This window comes from Sphaerodactylus townsendi, linkage group LG15 (genome assembly GCF_021028975.2).
Source record: "Sphaerodactylus townsendi isolate TG3544 linkage group LG15, MPM_Stown_v2.3, whole genome shotgun sequence".
NCBI lineage: Eukaryota > Metazoa > Chordata > Lepidosauria > Squamata > Sphaerodactylidae > Sphaerodactylus > Sphaerodactylus townsendi.
This window is the reverse complement of record NC_059439.1, coordinates 1,035,461-1,057,692: the sequence shown is the minus strand read 5'-3', so window position 1 is coordinate 1,057,692 and position 22,232 is coordinate 1,035,461. Positions and strand designations below refer to the sequence as shown.

Below are 22,232 nucleotides of genomic sequence, written 5' to 3'. Positions count from 1 at the left end.
CCAAACTCTTCTCTTCTGAAATGAGCTCGGTGTCCGGAAGCCCAGTTCTCGCCTCCAAGTCCCATCCCCGGCTCGTCTGTGCTGCACAAGGAAAGGAGCCCTGAGAGAAAGTCTCTTCTGCTGGCGCTGCATGTCTTGCAGGGGCTGACTCAGACGGGCATTACGCAACAAAGGACAGAAAAGGGCGACGTGTTGCCAGGGCAAAGTTCTCCCACAGAAGAGAAGCGTAACCTCCAGGCAGGCCTTTCTGGGTGCTTAAGAACTGCTCTGTGGGGGTGGGGAGCTGCAGCACCACAGTCAAAAGCTCTGACCTTGACAGAAGGCAGCCTAGGTAGGCGGCTCAAGACTGGCCCAGATGTCCATCCTTCTGAGGTCAGTGAAATGAGTACCCAGCTTGCTGGGCGAAAAGTGTCGACGACCGGGGAAGGCGACGGCAAACCACCCTGCACACACAGTCTGCCTAGTCAACATTGTGATGTGATGTCAACAATGACCCGGTGTTTGTGCAGGGTGCCACCTCTGCCTTTCAGAACTGCCATGGCTGCACTCCTCTCTCTAAGCGGGCGCCACCTCCGCCATCCTCCAAACCTCCACCTCCAATACTGAAGAACTGAATCCCCCAGGGCTGATGGGCGTGGACGCCAAGCCAGGACCAGCAGGAGTCCTTACCATGAGGAAGGCGGAGTAAACCACCCTCCTGGCCGTCGGGATGATCTGGCCGCCTCCCCGATGCAACGGCTCCTGGGCAATGACCGCGTCCAGGATCTTGAACTTGACGTTGCGGATCACTACGGTAAAAGGAACAGAAGGCGTGGCAGGAGGGGTGGGAGCAGGACGCCCGCAACCTCCCTTTAGTTTTATTTTATTCACCGTCGGATATTTTAACTGATTTCATATTTATGATTTCATGATTGTATGTTAATATGTTGGAAGTCGCCCTGAGCCCATAATGGGAAGGGCAACATACAAATAGAATGAATGAATGAATAAATGAATGAATGAACGAACGAACGAACGAACGGAGGGAGGGAGGGAAAGAGGGAGGGAGGGAGGGAGGGAGGGAGGCAGGCAGGCAGGCAGGCAGGCAAACACAGTGGTCGTTCATACCCAAGTCAAAAGCTCCCGATTATTCGGGACAGGGTATATTTTAAGAGGGGGTATATTTGTGGGGTAATTTCGAATGTCCACGGTGATTTATTGTCGAATTAGTAGGGTGTAATGTATAATGTGCAATGTGATATGTGATTTGTTTGTGTTTGAATGTTTATTATTCGAATGTCTAATATGTAATGTTTAATGCAATAATGTAATAATAAAACTTTTTGTTAAAAAAAAAGAAGCTCCCAATTATTCAAGGGCCCCCCCCTTCCTGGAGGCTTGCTTTGTTTGGGTCTCTGCTTGAAAACAGAAAGCTAAGGGGCTGATAATCTCAGGGTAAACTGATCACGGAAATGCCTGTTTTATGCCATCAGTCTCATGAGTCACCCCACAGGAACACATGAATGCCCTTCGACCTCTGATGTGTTTTAGAGACTCGGGGTGAGAACTGAGACCTAATAGCGAAGCAAGACGATCCAGCCCTCAGCCCTTGGGACAGACAATCAGACACACCACAGTGGCGTCATCCCCTCCTCTGGGTACCATTTGCTGGAGAAGCACCCTGACCTGGGAGTGACCTCACTTAATTAACACGGGAGAGTGGCTGAAGCAGCCGTTGTCTCGGAGGCGACAGTTTCATGCTGTCTAGAACACACATCTGGAGTGGGGGAGATTTGAACATGTGTGTGTCTGTGTGTGTGTGGTGTGTGTGTCACGTTGCTTGATTTTCTGCTTACGTTCGTCACAGAGAGGCCCTTCCCTGGTCCCCCACTGGAATCCCTGCACGATGCTGTCTTTCACGGAGCCGAGCAGGGTTTTGTCAACCTGAAAGGAAGCAGCACATCAGTATGACAGCAGAAATTAGCCTGTGCATGCATGCTAACTGGAATACCACGGCGCTCCCCCTATGCATTTCTCTGACATAGTTCTGTCTAAAATTACGGGGTGGGGGGGAATGTTGGAAACCTCCCATCAGATGGGGGCACGGGTTCAGTGGGCCCACGCCAAAACCACTGGCTCCGCGTGAGAAACAGCCGCGGATGGATGCCACAGCAACTGCGCTGTTTCAGCACAGCGCCAACTGGGAAATTATTCTGATAAGGCAGTCAACAGGAAGGGGAGACATCCACAGCATTTCTGCAGATGCCTCCAAGATAACATTTATTGTTCCACACGCAGAGTTTCAGTCCTCTCTGGACATCAAGCATTAAACCTCCGCATAATATCGCCTTCCCCTAATATTCTGGTATTGCAAACAAAACAAATTCGGAAACTGTAAGTTAAATATAGCTTTTACTTGAGTCATGTGAATTTTTCCATTGTTGTTTCAATCCCCATGAGCATCGTTTGCACGATTTATTTCTGGGTCATAGGATCAGACATCTCTGGATGTGCAAGCTGCGGCACGTGGGCCGAAAACTGAAGCTGCCCGAAAGGGGAGGAGGCCTTTGCGCTGTGCAGGCTAAACCCCTCTCCCCCACCCTCCTCACTCCAGCCCCTCCTCTTCCTCTCTGGCTCTGCTCAGTCCTCACCTCTGAGGGCAGCGTGTCATCCACCAAGATGTTTGGCCCAGTAGCGTCCGGCCCAAAAGCCCAGATGGAACGGGCAGCCAGCAAATCCCAGTCGTACTTGGTCTGGAAAAACTCGCCCAACTTTTTCCTAGTAGGAGACATGAAAATATCACAGGAGGAGAAAAGGAGAAAGTGGGAGAGTCTCAGACAACTCCCAACCCAATAAATCCCCGAGGTCCTGACTAGAGCCTGCCTCGTCAACCCTTCAGCATTTCATTGGAAAAGACTGCAACGTTCCTTGGGAAATGTCACCTCACAATTCTTGAGCGTTTTAACACTTAAACGCAGAAGCGCTCTTCTGTGACTGCGGTGAAATCTCATTAACTGACCAGTTTGGGTAAAAACTTTTAGATCTATTGTCGAAGGCTTTCACGGCCGGAATCACTGGGATGCTGTGTGGTTTCCGGGCTGTACGGCCGTGTTCTAGCAGCATTCTCTCCTGACGTTTCGCCTGCATCTGTGGCTGGCCTCAGATCCCCTAAAGATGCCTCAGCCACAGATGCAGGTGAAACGTCAGGAGAGAATGCTGCTAGAACACGGCCATACAGCCCGGAAACCACACAGCATCCCAACTTTTAGATCAATTAAAAAGGTAGTTTGACGGACAGGCGGCAGACCATTAACAGCTTTTTCGCAGGTCATTATTACAACTGCAGGAGGCAGGCACTTGCTTAGAAGAGGCCTTTTTGAAGCTCTTTCACACCCAGGAATGCCTCTCCCAAGGAGGGTGCCTAAAACCAAAAGATGCTTTTTGTTCAGAAGGGCTGTTCTAGCCCAGAGGTCCCCACCATAGTGCCCCCCCCCCCCCCACACACACCTTCCCTGCTGCCTGCCAACTGCCAGACGGGGCTTTTGCCCAGCAGGGTTTCTGATGGCCCACGGGAGATATGACAGGTGGCGCAGGTTTTTAAAAGCTGTGGAGCAGCTGCCACCTCAGCACAAGGATCTTCGCTGTGAGGCTGAAGGGGAGCTACAGCAGCCATTTTGTGGTTGCACCCACAACCACGCCTCAGAATCCCAGAGGTGTCCACAATGTTGGGGACCCGTTCCAGAAACCTGCAAATGTATAAAGCTTGAACAGATGGACTGATCAACCTTCTTATCGTGTTCTATAACGTTTAATTGGGCATTAGCTCCAATGGTAGTGAAAGGTGCATCCCCGGGTGGAGTTTTCAAGGCGAGAGTCACGGAGAGGTGGTTTGTCATTGGCTGCCTCTGAGTCATGACCCTAATAGTCCTGGGTCATCTGCCATCTGAATTTTTACCAGGGTCAACCTGGCTTAGCTTCTGAGATCTGACAAGAGCAGGCTAGCCTGGCATATCCAGGTCAGGGCGTAGCTCTAACAGACACCTACAATTTGGTCACAACACTTGAAGATCTCCCCTTCCGCCCCCCCCCCCCGACTTTGGGAAACAGCTGCTCTGCCTGGCATCTGCATTTTGATATGGAAGGCTTCTACATGATGCTTCCAGCCCTCTTTTCTCTTGATCCTGGGGGCGAGATCCGAGAAGTCTCTCGTTCCCACTTTTCCAGCAGCAACCAACTCTGCGGGCCCAGCTGCCTCGCCGTTTTGTGGGCAAGCGGCCGTACCTATGCAAGCACAAGGATCAGAGCCGTGCACCTCTGCCACGCCCCCGCACCGGAGCGCACCTGGTGTGTTACGCACCCCCCCTTGGCGCTACACCATCGACAAGGGTGCTCTTGAGGGCTTGACCACCTCGGCTTAAATGCAGTATTCAAGTTTTTAGAAGTACGCTGACGCATCCAGGCGTGGCTTCACAAACCAGGAGCAATAAGAGCAAAGGATGACGGCATGTAACCTTATGCACGCACGCACACACGTTTGTGTACACACACACACACACACACACACACACACGCACGCCCGTGCCTCAAGTTTGCTCCCCGCCCAACCAGCTCGCCCACGATCCCCGTACCTGTTCCAGGTGATCTGCACCACTTCATTCTCAATGTCCTCCGCCAGACCCTTCTCTAGAGGCTCAGCAATCATGGTGATCTTGTTCCTAGGCAGAAAGAGAAGTGGAATCGTGCCGGGCACGAGGATAAGGGAGAGAAGGAGGAGGAGGAAGAAGCGGCAGCCAGGAAGAGACCCAACCGCCTGCTCTTTCTGAAGACATTTTGCGAAAGGGAAAGCCCAGCGGAGGGAGAAAAGCACCTCAGCCAAAGGAGACGTCGCAAACCTCATTTTGCGGCTCACTCAAGAGGGGAGTGGCCGTTCAGTCTAAGTGGGGGGAAATGAGGAAGGCAGCATCACTGAGAGTCTGAAACCCCTGCTCTCTGTTCCATCTTTTGGTCACTGCCGTAAGAGCCTCGTAAATATCTCAAGACTGTCACCATCACTTCCTTAACCCCCCCCCCCTTCTTTTAGTCAGAGTTTATCCTCTGGGCAGGGTCTACCCCAACAGTTCCTCCTCCTGCTCCCATCTTGTCCTGTGGACGTCTTCAGCTGATGACGCTCAGTTTGGAATGAGCCCATATTTCAGAACAGCAGCTGTGAGAAAGACAACCCTGTTGTGTACATCACACAACGCCCACGGGGCTGGCTGCCCACCCTTCCAGGCAACACTGTGTTGCCCCTCTCTGCTCAGGACAGAGAAGAAACCCCAGTCCTTGGCTAAAGGGAATCAGGCAGTGCAGGCAGAACTGCCCCAGGGAGAGGGGACCTTCGAGCAGCTTCCAGGCGGCCCTGAGCTATCCTCCCCCTCCAAGTGTGCAACCCATTCATGATGTTGTGCCCAACACTGGATGAAGGGCCACAGGGCTAGCAAGGCTGACTTCCCTTGTGTAACCAGCAGCACAACACTCTGGGCTGGCATTTACGTTTCTGATTGGTGAGCTTACTTCTTATTGGGCGTCTCAGCAAAACACTTCAAGGAAGAGGTTTCAACCACCGTCTCACAGAAAGTGACCACCGGATCGGCAACCTTTGCAACGTGGGCAGAGAAAAAAGAGCATCAAACAAGCCTCTGTTTCCAAGAGTCCCCAGGAGCCCGGCAGCGCTTCACGGGGCAGCGGCCCAGCCTCCCCTCACAAACCAAAAGGAAGCCCAGCGCCCTCCTGACCAGAAGGCGCCCTCACCAAGCCGAGGAAGAGCGCAGCCTATCTCGTACCTTGATGTCGATCTCCGAGTACATTTTGCGCAGGTCGTGCATCACACAGTCAAGGTAGAGCTCGCCCGTGCCCAGGATCACGTGTTCCCCGGATTCTTCCACCTGGAGGGGCAAGATCAACATAAACTTCTCACACACACACACACACACACACCCGGGATGGCTGCAAAGTGGAGCAAGAAGCTGAAGAAGAAGAGGAAGAGTTTGGATTTATACCCCCCCCCTTTCTCTTCTGTATGTTGTGAACTCCAATGGTGATATGGCTGAAGCAGGGAAACAATTAGTCAGTCAAGACAGGAGCAGAAGTGGCGTAGTGGTTAAGAGAAGGTGCATTCTCATCTGGAGGAACTGGGTTTGATTCCCTGCTCTGCTGCCTGAGCTGTGGAGGCTTATCTGGGAAACTAAATTAGCCTGTGCACTACCACACATGCCAGCTGGGTGACCTTGGGCTAGTCACGGTTCTTCGGAGCTCTCTCAGCCCCACCCACCTCAAAGGTGTTTGTTGTGAGGGGGGAAGGGCAAGGAGATTGTCAGCCCCTTGGAGTCTCCATACAGGAGAGAAAGGGGGGATATAAATCCAAACTCTTCTTCCCTTCTTCTCCTTAACCAAAGACATTAGGAACAGATCTGCAACTTCCACACCTGAGCCAACTCCATGAGATCTGGCTGCTTTTCTGGCAATGCTGGAATGCCTTATGGCTGCATCTCCTTCTCATGCAGAAGGCAGGGAGGAGCACCAAGGGGCATCTTTCTCCCTGTTCCATAAGCAGGTGTGGGGGAATACACCTTTGCACAAGTCTGCCTGTTCAATGCCGTGAGCATAAGGTATATGTGCAACAAAGAGAAGAAAAGGCCATAACCCCCGCCCCATCCCAAAGAATTCACTTGTGTGGAGAACGTCTTCTGGCTCTTTGATTGATACCAGAAAGTTTTAGGGGCAGCATCTGAAACCACGCAGAGCGGCCAAAGAACACTGCGACCCTGGACTCTGCTCTCTGTCCATTCCCACGTTCTGCAGCCTTTCCATCTGACCCCGCCCGCCTCTGAAGCAATCCCGCACCTTGGTGGTGAGCGAAGGGTAGCTCTTGTTGACTTTCCGCAGGCCGTCCAGCATCTTGGGGAGCTCGGAAGGATTCACGGGCTCCACCGCTATCTTGATAACAGACGTGGTGTTGAACTTCAGGGGACGGAAGATCTGAGCCTGAAAAGGAACGCCCCACAGCCGCGTCAACAGCCTAACCTTTGTCCAGGGCAGGGGTCTGCAACCTGCGGCTCTCCAGGTGTTCATGGACTACAAATCCCAATTGGCCATGCTGGCTGATGGGAATTGTAGTCCATGAACATCTGAACATCTGGAGAATTGCAGGTTGCAGACCCCTGAGGGGGATCTGAGGTGCAGCCAGTGGGTCCTCAGCAGGGACTCCCCCAATCACCTTATTTGTTAAGACAACTTTTCTCAGACTCTAGGGCAGCCCTTCCCCCATGGGGCAGGAAGCCTATCGCTACTGCGGTCAGGAACTGAGAAAGGTTTTCTGCCTCAGTGTAACAGACTTCCTTAGTCCAGACTCTGTGCCTTCCTCCCCTGCCAGTCTACACCCGAGTAGACTGAATGCCCTCCGGCACGGGCCCCTCCCTGATGCAGCCAGGATTTGTTGGGAGGACAAAAGGGGGAGGGACAGAAGAATGTCTGCAGCCTCACTGCTTCACCATCAAAACACACTCCTGGGATAGCCCAGAGGGGAAAATTTAACATAATTAAACAAAAGTGACCCCGTCCGTTGGCTGGGCGATTGTGAGCTTTGGGTAGATCGTCAAACATTCTGATGGGACTGGGAGGCGGGGAGGGAGGGAGATGGGAAGTCGACTGTGTAAGAGCATCAATCCATCGGGTGCCGCTTCTGGTTGCCCTCCCAGGACACGAACACACACGGCCACTCCAACACCTGCTCCCTCGAGACGCAAGGCAGAAAGTCTGCTGGCTACTCTACCTCTTCGTTGCCCCTGGGTTCGGTGACGGTGGCCGTCTTCACGATAGGTTGGTCCACCCCCTCGATGAGCACCCAGTTGCCAGCAGGGACTCTGTTGACCTCTATGTGGTACCTGAATAAGACACCCGAGGCAAGAAACTGATGACTGCTATGACGGTGCTTTAAGAACATAAGAACACAAGAAAGAGCCTGCTGGATCAGACCAGAGTCCACCTAGTCCAGCACTCTGCTACTCGCAGTGGCCCACCAGGTGCCTTTGGGTGCTCACAGGCAGGGTGTGAAAGCAAGGGCCTTCTGCTGCTGCTGCTCCAGAGCACCTGGTCTGCTAGAGTTTTCCCTATTATTATTATTATTATTATTTATTATATTTATTATATTTATAAGCAGCCACTCCCGAATTTCAGGAGGCGGTGAGCAACTGAACTAATAGAGCATAACAGTAAAATCAGCGATATCAACTATAAAATCAATTAGGAACAGCTCTATATATTAAAACCCAACCCCATTAAAAGCAGCGTTCTAACATCAAACATATCGATGGCGTCTCTCTAATCAGTCCCCTGAAAAGGAAAAGGGAAGGAAAGGGCGGTAGGTCCACAGATGTTATGGAGAAAGCGGGGAGGGGGGGGGGAACCATCAGCGGCCGGACCCCTCAAAGGCCCGGTGGAACAGCTCTGTCTTGCAGGCCCTGCGGAAATCATTTAGATCCCGCATGGAACCAGCGTGCTTAAGGGACAGAGCGTTCCACCAGGCAGGGGCCAGAGCTGTAAAAGCTCTGGCCCGGGTGGAGGCCAGCCGCGTCATCGAGGGACCAGGGATCACCAGTAAGTTGGCCTCTGCTGACGCGGGGGCGAGGGGGATTAGGGCATTATGGGAGACAAGACAGAAAGGAAACTCTTGGTTTTAAGGCAGCAGAAGCTACAGCCCCTCTGCTGAGGCAACTGAACATTTGCTGGCATGTGAAAGCAGAGAAACAAAGGACTTCACAGGGGGTTCCATTATTTATTTCCCACCTTCCTCCCCTTACGGGGGCCAAAAGCAGCTTGAGGCATTCTCCTCTCCTCCATGTTATCTCTACATCAACACTGTGAGGCAGGTTAGGCTGAGAGGGTGTGAACGGCTCAGGGCCATCCAGGGGGACATGTGAGGGTTTGAACCTGGACTGTCTGATACTCTCATCCACTATCCCATAGGCCAGCAACCGAAAAAAGTGTTCTGCCCTTGTGTGGCAGTCTGTGGCAGATGTGGTCCATGGCAGATGTTCATGGACCACAAATCCCATCAGCCCCTGCTGGGATTGGCCATGCTGGCAGGGGCTGATGGGATTTGTAGTCCATGAACATCTGGAGAGACGCAGGTTGCAGACCCCTGTCCGAGACTGTAGGAGGCTTCAGTGTGGTACCCACAGGCACTGTGGTACATATCAACACCTGTCCTGGTGCTTGCCAAACGTTCTTAAGAAAGTGAGTGGAGCTACGAGGGGCTATTGGAGATTTGATTGGCTGTGCAGATTTTTAAAAGGGCTGCTTTGGCAGCAGCTACCACTGCAAGGATCTTTGCCTTCTGACTGAAAGGAAGCTGCGGCAGCCATTTTGTGGCAGCCATTTTGTGACCCCCACTGTGTCAGAATTGCAGAGGTACCCACAGGCTCATAAAGGTCATGGGTCCCTGCTGCAGTCAATAAATCCCCCGTCTACACTCACTAATTCAACTCTATCACCCACGGCCTCTGCCAAGAGAAGACTACCAAAGGTCTCAGGGTAGAGCTGGCGTGCCCCTATTGGCTGCTGGGAAAGAGACTAAACAGACACCGGGTTATAAAAGAGCAGTCAGCGGACTGGAGAAGTTTCCTATGCATACACAAAGCTGTTTTGGCAAAGAAGCTACTGGCGTCGTGCACAAAATTCCACCTCTGAACATTTCAGTGAGAATAAACAGGCCCCTAGTCCTGAAGTCTGCAGAGTCAGATCTGGCAGCAAGTGAGCAGCAGTTGTCCTATCAGACTAAGACCTGGGACAGCCAGGATTACACTCCTGCCCAGCCACACAAGACTGCCAAGTGACCCTGGGCCTGCTGCAATCTCCCAGCCACAAAGTTGTTAGCGCAGGGATACACTGGAGGAGGGAAGAGTTGCAGGGCAGGTCCAACCAGGAAGAAAAGTAGGACATAAATAATTTCACAAGCAATGTTTCAACACTCAGGAGAGAAGGACCAGGAGCCCCAAGGACGATTTCCGGCATCCTGCCTGACTCTGCAATTCTCCCCAAGGGCAGCAGATGGATTCATTGATGGATTGATTGGTTGATTGATATATTCAATGAACTTTGCAAAGAAGTCACGTTTCTGTCAAATGGAGCTCAGAGGTGTGTATCTGGCTTCTGCCAAACTGGAAAAGGCCACAAATGCCTTTTCAGCTTTTTACCAGCTGAAAAGGGGCCCTTTAAACAGAGCTAAAAAAAGCCCCCCCCCCCCCCCCCCCCAAATTGGCCTTTTCTGGACTGCTGCAGCTACTGTTAAATTTATTGCCTACAGAAGCAATAAATAAAGTAAAACTGAAATTAAAAAACCAAAACATTCTGCCCATTTGTGAGCCTCTCTGTGGGGTTTTGGGGAGGCTGTTTTGAAAGGTACAAGGTACCAAACCCGCAGAGTAGCTATTGGTGACTCTCCTTACAAGAACCCCCGAGTTTGGTGAAGATTGGGTCAGGGGGTCCAATTTTATTAGCCCTCATTTTCCCCTCCATTTGGGAACAAATGCACTTGGCCCCCTGACCCATCTTTACCAAACTTGGGGTTTCTTGTAAGGAGAGTCACCAGCGGGAAAGATTCTCCACAGGGTATAACGGAGCTAAAAATTCAGAATTCCTTTTAAAAAGCTGGGGAAAAGCCCTATACTGGTATGATGAGTTGTGGCGTAGGAGGTTAAGAGCTCATGTATCTAATCTGGAGGAACTGGGTTTGATTCCCTGCTCTGCCACTTGAACTGTGGAGGCTTATCTGGGGAATTCAGATTAGCCTGTACACTCCCACACATGCCAGCTGGGTGACCTTGGGCTAGTCACAGTTCTTCTGAGCTCTCTCAGCCCCACCTACCTCACAGGGTGTTTGTTGTGAGGGGGGAAGGGCAAGGAGATTGTAAGCCCCTTTGAGTCTCCTGCAGGAGAGAAAGGGGGGATATAAATCCAAACTCTTCTCTCTCTTCTTTTTTTCAGAAATCCCAAACATGTTGAGGTCTAATATACCCCAATCCCCCCCCCCCAATCTTTTTTGGGGTGGTGGTGAACACTTTTAATGGAGCCTAGGAAATTACCATAGACTGCCCTTTCACGGCTATCACACAGCACAGGCTGAAGCCACTCCCTGGTCAAGGGAACTTTTCTCCCATGGAAGCCATTTTTTGACCCAAGGAAGCACCATTTAAGTTTGAGGAGGGCTCTGGGGGCTGAGAAAGGATTCAGATCTTGCTGAGTGGAGAGGCAGGATACATGCCACAGCCCCCGGGTGGGCGAGCCAACCCAGAAGCAACTGCTGAGCATTTCAGACACAACTATACCTTTGCTCTTACTGGAAACCCTTCAAATTCAAGAGGCTGCAGAGGAAGTCCACTGCCCTCTGCAAGTGCAACCCCCATGCTCAGAATGGGTTGACCCAGAAAGGGGTGGAGACTCAAAGCAGCAAGAGGCTGCAGAGCTCATGTAGTTTGGAGGAGACAAGGCTACCAGATTCGGACCTTGATTGGTATAAGCCCTTAACACCTTGTTAAGGTAACTGCAATGTTGTTGGGAACAACTGGGAAGGTAGTTGTTTATTTTTGCGATGTTATAAATGTTGGAGTTTATTGTTTCAGGGTTTTTTGTGTTTGTAATGGGTGAGAGTTCTCCTGGAAACCTTCATCATGTTGAATCCTGTTCACCCAGCCCTTGGAGTCTTCAGCAGCCAACCCACTTGCAAAGAAGAATTGGACTTGGCAATATCAGAAGACTGTAACTAGAAGGACTTAAAATGCAACCTGAACAGGACCTTGAAGTGTGATGTTAAATGTTGATGTTATATGTTAAGAAAGTAAACCATTTTGTTTTTAAAAATTGTTGTTGCAAACTCATTCCAAGTTCTGCCCCACAGAACCCACAAGCTGAGGTTACACAAGCTCTGCTCATTACAAGAGCTGCAAGGTCTCTCCATCAGTGTGCATACTGCAACCCCCCCCCCCAAACTCCTGCAGAGCTTTGCTCCTCCCTCCAAAACTTCAGACCTCCACCCCCCCTGACACCTGCACACTGCCCTCCGAAACTCCCCAAGGAATGACAAGGGTCCGACCATTTTGGTCTCCCAAACTTCCCAAGTAACACTGGTTGGGGTTAGACCCAGAGGTTTGACTCCACTAACAGTGGGCTCTTCCTCTAATGGACGCTGCCTCTTCCACAGGCTTTACCGTTGGCAAAATGGAACCTTTGGATCCAACCCATCAAGACACAGGAATATCCGTGTAGGACTGTTTTTGGCACAAGCTAGTGTCTTCCGGACTGTTTGTCGGGTACTCGGAGGCTGCTCAGAGACAGACCGTGGGCACAGGCAAGCTGTGAAGGGACAGAAGTCCAGAGAAAAGGTTCCAGGGGCCAGAGGAAAAGCCCCACGGTCCTTGACCACAGGCGGCCCCTCTCCGAATTCGCCTCACACTCCTATCTGCTTGCAAGTGTCACTCTCAAATGCAACAGAGTCCACAGGGTGTGCCCAACCGCATGTTGCAGTTATAACACCATACGTGCAGAAGGCGAATGCTGTTACTGTTCTGTTCCCCAAGCAAAACTGTTTCTGGTACCCTGTGCCTGGCCAGAACAGAGTGGGAGAGTCACAAGCAAGGTTTAACAGTTCAAATAAAAGGTTTAATGTTTAGAAGAATGGAGCCCCTAACTCCTCCCGGGGTCTACTTAAAATAAAGTACTTGCTTGACTGGACAGTACAAGTTGTAGACTTTTGTTCTTTTCTTGACTGCTTCCAGGAAAGTTCACATCTTTAAGTTCTCTGAGTCTTTATCTGGCTGCTATTCTCTGTAAACCTCAACTTTGTGCTCTCTGTAACCTCTGACGTGGCAAAATACTGCTGCCTCCTGACTCCTTGGGTACCTGTTCTGAACTGAACCGAGTTAAACAGGGGCATTGCTGGGAGGTAACAGAAAGACTGCCTCTTGGGAAACTTCTTAAAGGGACAGGGGCTAACTAAAATCCCCTCCCTTTGGAGACTACACAGAGGACTAAACTATGGGAAACTGAAACTTAACAATGAAAATAACAAAGGCTTCTGTGGGGGCATGACAGTTACCTTAGAGAAGCCCCTCCTAGCAACACCCACCTGGCCACTGAGATCCAAAGGCGTCCTGTTCTGAACTGAACCGAGTTAAACAGGGGCATTGCTGGGAGGTAACAGAAAGACTGCCTCTTGGGAAACTTCTTAAAGGGACAGGGGCTAACTAAAATCTCCTCCCTTTGGAGACTACACAGAGGACTAAACTATGGGAAACTGAAACTTAACAATGAAAATAACAAAGGCTTCTGTGGGGGCATGACAGTTACCTTAGAGAAGCCCCTCCTAGCAACACCCACCTGGCCACTGAGATCCAAAGGCGTCCTACGCTGCAGATCTGTGAATCCTCTTCATCTTCCAGGGTGTAGTTTTCTCCAAGGACTTTGACCGGCTGCCCTGCGTGGATGGTCCCGCTCAGCACCCTGCCGAACGCATGGAACTGGACCCCGTCGTCTGTGCTGTACATCTTTGTGGTGTGGCACATGAGCGGGCCCTGTCCCGACAAAAGGATGGGGAGCAAACACTCGGCATGTCAACAGCAGCTAGAACACGCGGCTGGGTTGGAACCAGCCTGTCAAACACTTTTGGCAACAACAGCCCTAGTTTCGAGGAAAACGGCAATCTTGCAAAACGTATTTGTGGGACTCTGGCTGATGGCAAGTGGCTTCCAGATCTGGGAGCTGCTATCAGTCCCCAGATGAGAGCTACTGGCCTGCATGCTCATGAAGAAGAAGAAGAAGAAGAAGAAGAAGAGGAGGAGGAGGAGGAGGAGGAGGAGTTTGGATTGATATCCCCCCTTTCTCTCCTGCAGGAGACTCAAAGGGGCTGACAATCTCCTTGCCCTTCCCCCCTCACAACAAACACCCTGTGAGGTGGGTGGGGCTGAGAGAGCTCCGAGAAGCTGTGACTAGCCCAAGGTCACCCAGCTGGCGTGTGTGGGGAAGTGCACAAGAGCTGATCCTGAATTTCCCCAGATGAAGCCCCTCCACAGCTCCAGGCGGCAAGAGCTGGGGACAGGAAATCAAACCTGGTTCCTCCAGATTAGATACATGAGCTCTTAACCTCCTACGCACTGCTGCTGACAGGAAGATTGTGAGATCCCAACATGCAGCTAGAGTTATAACTTCACCTGGGTGCATGAACTCCACACCAAAAGGATGCCCGGGGCCCTGGAAGATTGGCAGGCAGGGATGTAAGGCCAGGCGGACTGAACGGGGCAGGCGTGGTGGGGGGAGAGATACAAGGAAGACCTTTGGAATCCTCTCCATCACCTTCTAACTACACTTTGCCTGTGTGTGTGGGCAAAGCAAGGAAGGAGGCACAGAGCTCTTGTTACCTGCAAATTCTCCTAAAGAAAGCAGCCAAAATTGTGGCTCTGCAGGGGCCTGCAACCCAGGAGGGGGAACTCTGCACTCTATCCCAGCCCGAGTCTGGCCGGAAATCCCAAGCAGCGGGGCTTAGAAAGACAGGCCCATTGAGGCTCCCAGGACTGAGCTAAGTGGGCATTTGGCCGACCCCCCCAAAAGGAAACTCATGTGCCCGAGGCCGGTTGCTCGATGTCTCTGACTTCTTCAGGACAATACTTTTTTATAAGAGGCTGAGAACAGCAGGTGTGATAGTGTAATGCGTATGCATGATCTGAGAGGATAACTGAAGGTGAAACAACCCAGCAGAGAGATCCCAGATGGGTTGTACACACAAATCACTTAGCCCATTGAGGGAGGAATACATCAGGGGCACACATGAGCAGAGTCCCAGTCAGAAAAGGACCACCATGAAGATTGGGAGGCTGAACCCACATCCCTAAGCCATAAAGTCCCAGCAGGAACTGCATTCCCTTCACGTCCGGGGAATTAGCTTTCTGCATCTCATGGCCTCTCTCCCAGGTCAGGTGAAGAGCTCCTCCTGTAGGTGTAGGTGTGGTCAATTTTTTGGTCTTGAAACCTGCTTTTGGGGAGAGGATGTGCTGCTGCAGCACATGTCCACAAAAGAAACCTGGGGGAGACTGACGTCAAGAGAGGGGAAGGCGATTGAGAGGTAGTTATTGAATTACATTTTTGAACCGCCCTCCCCGAGAAGAGGCTCAGGGCGATTTAGTACATCACATATATAATACATTTACTGCCCTGGCCCCTGCTTACAGTGGAGATGCTCTTCCTACAGCAGTTGAGAGGCCCTCTCTTGGGACAACAGGAGAGTTCTGCAGGGTCTCACCCAAAACCTCGCGTTGTTCCACTTTGGGAGCTTTTAGGAGGCGACATGAGCTCCTGAGATCCTAAAATCCGTGCATCCCCTCTTTGCACTGGCTATCCTATTGGACCAATCTGCCCAACCCACTCCCTCCCAGAGGTTTGATCACTGGGGCTGGAGTGCGAATGTGCTTCTACTTTTGACCAGTGGTATTTATTAGAAGGCTACTGCTGCTGCTATAGTTTTAAGGTTTTGTATATTTTAAAGTGGGAGACTATTCCAATGGAGTTGTTTTATTGTATTCCCTATTTGTTGTACACGCACTGAGCCCACTCTATAGGGGAGTAGAAGTGGGTTTATCAGCTTTCGAATAAATAAATAAATAATATCACAATAAAACCAGTATAAAACTATGAGTTTGTAACACAACATATTAATACAACAGCGGATGGAGCCAAACCTCCGATAATCAAGAGACGGCTTCCACACAGCCCTGCCTGAATCCCTGCATGCAGGGGGGGGCTCTACCTGCTCCACCACCAAAGTGCTGGCTGCAGGCCTGCTCCAGGCTCACCTGTTGCAAACCAAACTCTGGAGCCCTACAGGAATCCACGGGCCCAGACTCCTGGAGAAGCGGTGCAAGGAACAGGAAGGCAACAGTGACAATGCAGTGCTACAGTCTTCTTCAGGAAGCTCCTCACTCCCCCACTTACACAGGTGAGGAATGTCTGCGAGTGACCAATTAGCATCCTAGCTGAGCAAACGCTTGAACTCAGATCTCCCCTGGAATAATCTGGACCCCCCCCCACCCGCCCCCATGAGATCACACTCTTCCTCCCTGGCAAATCTGCCTACCATAGATGCTGCTTCTTAATTCTACTGTCACAACTATTACACCCATGCGTACTCCAACTCACTAGGTGAGTATCATTTTAACGTTATCTTACTATCTGGAAATATGCCAAAAATGTTTTAGTAGTACACCGTCCGGTATGGCTATGAAAACCTCTAGATTAGGTTTTTATTTACGACAGAATCCTTTGTCAAAAAACCAATCTGAAATGTACTGCAAATACAAGTGTCAATGCATATAAAGAGTCTATCCTAATCCCTTTCATTTCATATAATGAATTAAACAAAAGGCAAAGAGCAGTTAGATAGACTTTATATATGCTATACTATTGATCTGAACCCCTAATTAACTGCAACAGAACTATCTGGGACCTACAATCCTTACAATGACCCTATTTGTCCTATTGACCCACAATCTGTGACTCAAATGATACTCACCCTGAGTGGGTTGAATCTTAGGTACACAGGTGTAATATTATGACAGTACCTGTTAACTACACCTAGCCTTGAGTTGAAGTTATGGTGAAGCTGTGGTCTAGGGTTCCATGCAACCCAGGCGAGAGCAGTGACTGCTCAGGCACTTTCCTCAAACCTGTTCCAGACTCAGGCTGGCTGCTGGGTTGAGCCACATGGCATTTCGAGGCCCAGCAGCCACTGGCGAGGCCCAAGGGAGAGAGCAACAGGAGACTCCCACCCTGTGGAGACTCCCAAAAAACTGCTTGCAGGCGAGCACTCAGGAGAGAGAGCCGGATGTTGAAGCTTGAAGCTCCTCTTTGAGGGTCAGGTAGGATCCCCAGTTTAGTCCAGAGAGTCCTGGGAGGAGGAAGTGTCGACCAACCCACCACCTGCTTGAGGAAGAGAGAGAGGAGGACTCCATAAAAGCTCTCGATGCCACAAAAACATATCTAGATATCAGGCAGGGGCATCCCACTGGAACATCTGAATTTGACTCACAACCCACAAGGAACACCCTCCTCCAATATTCTCTCCCGTGTGGAAAGTTCCCAGCACAGACATTCCCACCGGCCACAATTATTCTCTCTTTCTGCTGCAGAATCTGTAGCCCGGATCCTATTGCGTCCCTTTTGCAGGGAAGCCTGTAAGAACCTGACACATCACAAAGTCTCTGCACGTCGAAACATATTCCAGCTATTCACTAAGCTCGGTCTCTGCTCTGTTATAGCCAGAGGGAACCAAAACCTATTTTTGAAGAATATGTCATTAGGCCTGATCTGCTGTTGCCAACCCATAGCATGCTGCATTGTTGTAGCCAGCATTTTTTGAGAATACACTTGTGTGTGTTGAAGTTTTACGAGAAGCAATGAAATCTATCAGTAACACAATAAAACAAACACTGTTCGCACACAGAGGAGATCCAGGAAGACCGGCTGCTTTCTGAAACAGACTGATAAAGAGTCTCTTTAACGTAAAAAGAAACCAGACCCCACCAGGCTATCTGATCAGCAGCCACAATGTAAAGGGGCCCAGAAATCCTCAAGGGGGGGTGGGTGGGACAGAGCATTACCACTGAGCCAAGATCTTGTGTAGAAGCTGACTCGAGGAATGAACTTTCCACAAAGCTGCTGCACAGGAACTGCTGGTTGGAGCCTTCTTAGTGAACTTCCTCCTGGGGGGGGGGGGGAAAGAAGAGCAAGCATAAAGTTGTGTGTGGGTGGGTATGAAAAAATCAGGCCTTGTGATCAGGCCTTTCAGGGTGGCTAGATCAGGACACTCAAGAGTTCCTATCCTAAATTTTTCTCTCTTTCTCACAATACTAGAACCAGGGGGCACACGTTGAAAATGCTGGGGGGGAAGAATTCGAGGACTAATAAAAGGAAACACTTCTTCACACGACGTGTGATTGGTGTTTGGAATATGCTGCCACAGGAGGTGGTGATGATGGCCACTCACCTGGATAGCTTTAAAAAGGGCTTGGACAGATTTATGGAGGAGAAGTCAATCTATGGCTACCAATCTTGATCCTCCTTGATCTCAGATTGCAAATGCCTTAGCAGACCAGGTGCTCAGGAGCAGCAGCAGCAGCAGAAGGCCATTGGTTTCACCTCCTGCATGTGAGCTCCCAAAGGCACCTGGTGAGCCATTGCAAGTAGCAGCGAGCTGGACTAGATGGACTCTGGTCTGATCCAGCAGGCTTGTTCTTATGTTCTTATCCAAAGTATTACAAGTTCCACTGCACTGCGCCAGTGCCTCCTCCCCAAAACATGAGGACTACAGAATTGAGGAAATGCGAGAAGAAGACACAGGGGCCCTCGGCAGAGCTCCAGATGCCAGAAGGGCTGAGGGTGGTTCAGCCATGTAGTCGCATCTATCCATCTCTTTTCTTGGAATGGCTTTCTTGATTGTTTATGTTCAGCAGCTTGGGGTTGAGAAGCCTTTCTGGCTTGGCCCACTCGAGACACCCAGGCCATTTATTTATTTATTTAGACTTCTATCCTGTCCTGCCAAATAAGCCCCGTTCTGTAGTGCATCTGTCCTGTGTGTGTGGCACAGATGGCACATGGATGTGCCTGTGGTAGATGGGGATAGGCTGAGGTAGTGAACATAAGAACAAGCCAGCTGGATCAGACCAGAGTCCATCTAGTCTAGCTCCTGCTGTTTCGCAGTGATGCCCACCAGGTGCCTTTGAGAGCTCTGACAGGCGGGTAGGTGAAGCAATGGCCTGCTGCTGCTGCTGCTGCTGCTGCTGCTCCCGAGCACCTGGTCTGCTAAGGCATTTGCAATCTCAGATCAGGAGGATCAAGATTGGTAGCCGCCATCGAGCTTCTCATGAAATCTGTCCAAGCCCCTTTTAAAGCTAATCCAGGTTAGTGGCCATCCACCACCCTCCACCATGTAGCAGCATATTCAAACACCCATCACCGCGTTGCATTGAAGAGTGTTTTCCTTTTATTGAGTCCTAATTCTTCCCCAGCATTTTCAATGGATGCCCCCTGGTTCTAGTATTGTAGCGAGAAGCGAGGAAGAGAAAATTTCTCTCTGTCCCCATTTTATACCCATGCATAATTGTATAGACTTCAATCCTTATCCACCCTCAAAGGCGATCTCCTCTCAAAGGCTAAAAAAAGTCCCCAGCATGCAGCCCTCCCCTAATAAGGAAGGTGCTCCAGTCCCTCAATCATCATCGTTGCCCTTCTCTGCACTTTTTCTATCTCTTCGATATCCTTTTTGAGATGTGGCGACCAGAACTGAGAGCGTTAGTGGAGAGCGTGTCTGCCATGGAGTAGGAGACTGTTCAATATGACCGCTTCATTTTATAGTCTGCCACTTGCGACTTTTAAGGGATAGCCAGAACCAGTCCAAGAGGAAGGAAGGAAGTATCTTAGCTTCTTCTCAATCTCTTAGCCCTCAGAATCGATAACTTGTTCACTTTTCATGGGGCCTGTGAACTCTGGCTGCAACAGAAAGACTACCGAGGGGACCAAGGAGCAAAAAAACACAGCCAAAGAGAGTTGTTCCTTACGTTTTTGGGTTGAAGTAGATATCTCCCCAAGCACTACTGGCTCGCCATGAAGCTCACTCAGTAATTATTCATGTCTCCTGCACAATGCCCCAAAAGAAAGAGATGTAGGCTTTGTGCAAAGCCTATCGTTTCACAGAGATGTTTCAACTAGTGGCAGCATATCTTGAGGACGATCCGGCTGACAGCTCTGCAGCTTCGGCTACTCATGGTGCCTTTTGACGAAGTGCAATTGATGTCTCACGCAGACTGTCATTATGCCCCACCTTTACCTTGATGTAAGTCAGAGCAAAGCTTGCTGTGGTTCCCCGAAAATGAGAACAGAGACGCCCTATATTAATTTTTTGCACCAAAAGATGCATTGGGGACTTATTTTTGAATTAGGGCTTGTATTTTAGAAATTCATTAAATACAATTCATTAAAAGGCGGGCTCTCGGCAGCCCAGTGCTTCCCAAATCAGGTGTGATGCCAACTGCCATCCCTCATTGGCAGGGGAGCCCCCCCTGCTGGATCACACCTCATCCTGATCTGTAACAACCCGGGTAGAGACTTATTTTTGGAGTAAGGCCTTATATTTTAAAGCCTCCTCCAAAAAGCCTGAAAAATCATGATAGGACTTGTTTTCAGGGAAACACAGTACATATTTTTCCTCATTCCCATTAGCTTAGACTGAGCCCCAGCTCACCCAGCAAGCTTCCGCAGCACAGTAGTAGAAGAAGAACAGTTTGGATTTATATCCCCCCCTTTCTCTCCTGCAGGACAATCTCCTGACAATCTTGCCCTTGCCAGCCCGCTCACAACCAAACACCCTGGCAGAGGTGGGTGGGAGGCTGAAAACTCTGTGAGAAGCTGTGACTAGCCAGGAAGGTCACCCAGCTGGCGTGTGTGGGGAGTGTACAGGCTAATCCTGAATTCCACAGACAAAGAGCCTCCACCCAGCTCAGGAAGCAGAGCAGGGGAATCCAAACCCAGGTTCACCCTCCAGATTCAGATACCCACACAGAGGCTCTTAACCTCCCTCGCCTCCCTATACCCACCTCCTACACCACTGCAGTACAGATTTTTAACTGGGTCACTTCCTGATCCTAACCTGACACTCATCTAGCCAGTATACCACAGTGGCTCTCAATTCCCTTTCATCTCAGCCAGCCAAAGCTGGACCTGTCCTGAATGTTGTCTAACGCTGAAAGCCAAAAGGAAGGTTAGAGGTTCCTTTGGTTTGAGAACAAGGAGGAGATTCTGTCACATCTGGGCCGCCCTGCCCGTCTCCTGTTCGTTCCCCAGCTCGGCACTGCTGCCCTTCCCACCCAAGGGCTGCTGATGATGCCCGCTGTCCCATCGCCCCTGTCCTGTCTTGCCTGTCCTCCCCCACCTCCATTTGCCTCCTCTTCCCCAGGGAGTCCTCCTTCCCTCCTCTGCCTCAGGGAGCAAGCGGAGCTCTTGGTGTCGTGTCTCTGCGCCTCGTCAGTGGTGCAGGGGCCCCCACAGGGGTTGCAACAGCCTGGTGGCGGGTGAGGGGATGTCTGGCGTGGCACGCCTGGGAGTAGAGGCCTGGTGGCAGCGCCCACAGCCGTCGCAGGAAGGCTTTTTTGTTTTTTTCCCCATAAGGAAATAAAAAAGGGAAAAAACCCCCTCTGCTAAAGAAGTCTACTTTGGAAGCTAGTTCTGAAAGCCCACGCTGGGCTTTTCACAAGAGGGAACAGATTGCCTTCCAAAAACAGCCAGCTTCCGTTACTTTAAAAAGATGTCCCAGCAAAGAGAGAGCAAGACCTTCCTCGTAACCTCCACTCAGAAACAGCTGAGCCTCTTCCCCATGAACACAGGCCTGGCACCGAGAGGCAGGCGCTCACATATTTCAAACCGCACAGCTTTGTACAAAGCGGAGCACAGCACACACAGCGGCAGAGAGGCCATATCCCTTTCCCTCTTTCATTTCTCTAATTCACTAGTCCTTATCGTTCAGGTTTGGAAGTGTGATTGTAGGAGCCTCATGACCTTGTGCCAGCCCCAGTCCATTTACTCAGCAGAGCAGTACAGGCCTCTGTGCATGGTCAGAGGAACTTAATCCCCTTGCCACAGGGCCAGGTTCTGGCAAGGATCCGGAAGGTCCTGGACCCTCATCTAATTCAGCCCATTCTCAGAACACATTCAGTCCTGACTTGTCAGCATCTCAAACATTTGCTGCAGGAATGTGAAAGAGCACAGCTACTCCAAGATGACCCCTGCAAGACTGTTGCCAAGGGGAAAGTGAGGTGCTGCCCCCTTCCATCACACATTACCCCACCCTTTCTCCGAGGAGCGCAGGGCAGCTACAGGCCCATAAGGGATCGTGGTCGGGCCAGTAAGGAGGGAAGACCGATGAATGAGAAAGAGCCCTGAGTCGTGTAATGTCTTCCTCTTCCCTCTGCAAATACCAGCCTGGCACGAGGAAGGGATGGGTACCTCACAAGGGCACACCTTCGTTTTTCAGCACAGAAGAGAATGGCAACCGTTCACTTCTAGTGGGAAGGTAAAAGGGACATTGTGAGCGGGGGAGTTAATCTGGCAGCCCCAGCTGCTACGAATTAAAGTTGCTCTCCGTTCGCATAGCCCAGGGGTAGGGAACCTGCGGCTCTCCAGAT

At 50.7% G+C, this 22,232-nt stretch overlaps 1 protein-coding gene across 1 annotated transcript in view; it reads right to left on the bottom strand.

Annotated features, from left to right (window-relative positions):
- Positions 1–22,232, bottom strand: part of EFTUD2 (elongation factor Tu GTP binding domain containing 2) — a 43,744-nt gene that overhangs the window by 5,462 nt on the left and 16,050 nt on the right. Inside the window, exons 12-26 of the mRNA XM_048517569.1 lie at positions 19,681–19,690; positions 19,614–19,649; positions 17,663–17,759; positions 16,849–16,980; positions 15,809–15,905; positions 14,820–15,085; positions 13,390–13,613; positions 7,790–7,901; positions 6,862–7,002; positions 5,802–5,903; positions 5,533–5,615; positions 4,608–4,694; positions 2,631–2,757; positions 1,836–1,923; positions 670–788 (exon numbers count right to left, since the gene is read on the bottom strand). Coding sequence (XP_048373526.1) covers positions 670–788; positions 1,836–1,923; positions 2,631–2,757; positions 4,608–4,694; positions 5,533–5,615; positions 5,802–5,903; positions 6,862–7,002; positions 7,790–7,901; positions 13,390–13,613; positions 14,820–15,085; positions 15,809–15,905; positions 16,849–16,980; positions 17,663–17,759; positions 19,614–19,649; positions 19,681–19,690 — 1,721 coding nt within the window. The remainder of the gene's footprint in view (positions 1–669; positions 789–1,835; positions 1,924–2,630; positions 2,758–4,607; positions 4,695–5,532; positions 5,616–5,801; positions 5,904–6,861; positions 7,003–7,789; positions 7,902–13,389; positions 13,614–14,819; positions 15,086–15,808; positions 15,906–16,848; positions 16,981–17,662; positions 17,760–19,613; positions 19,650–19,680; positions 19,691–22,232) is intronic.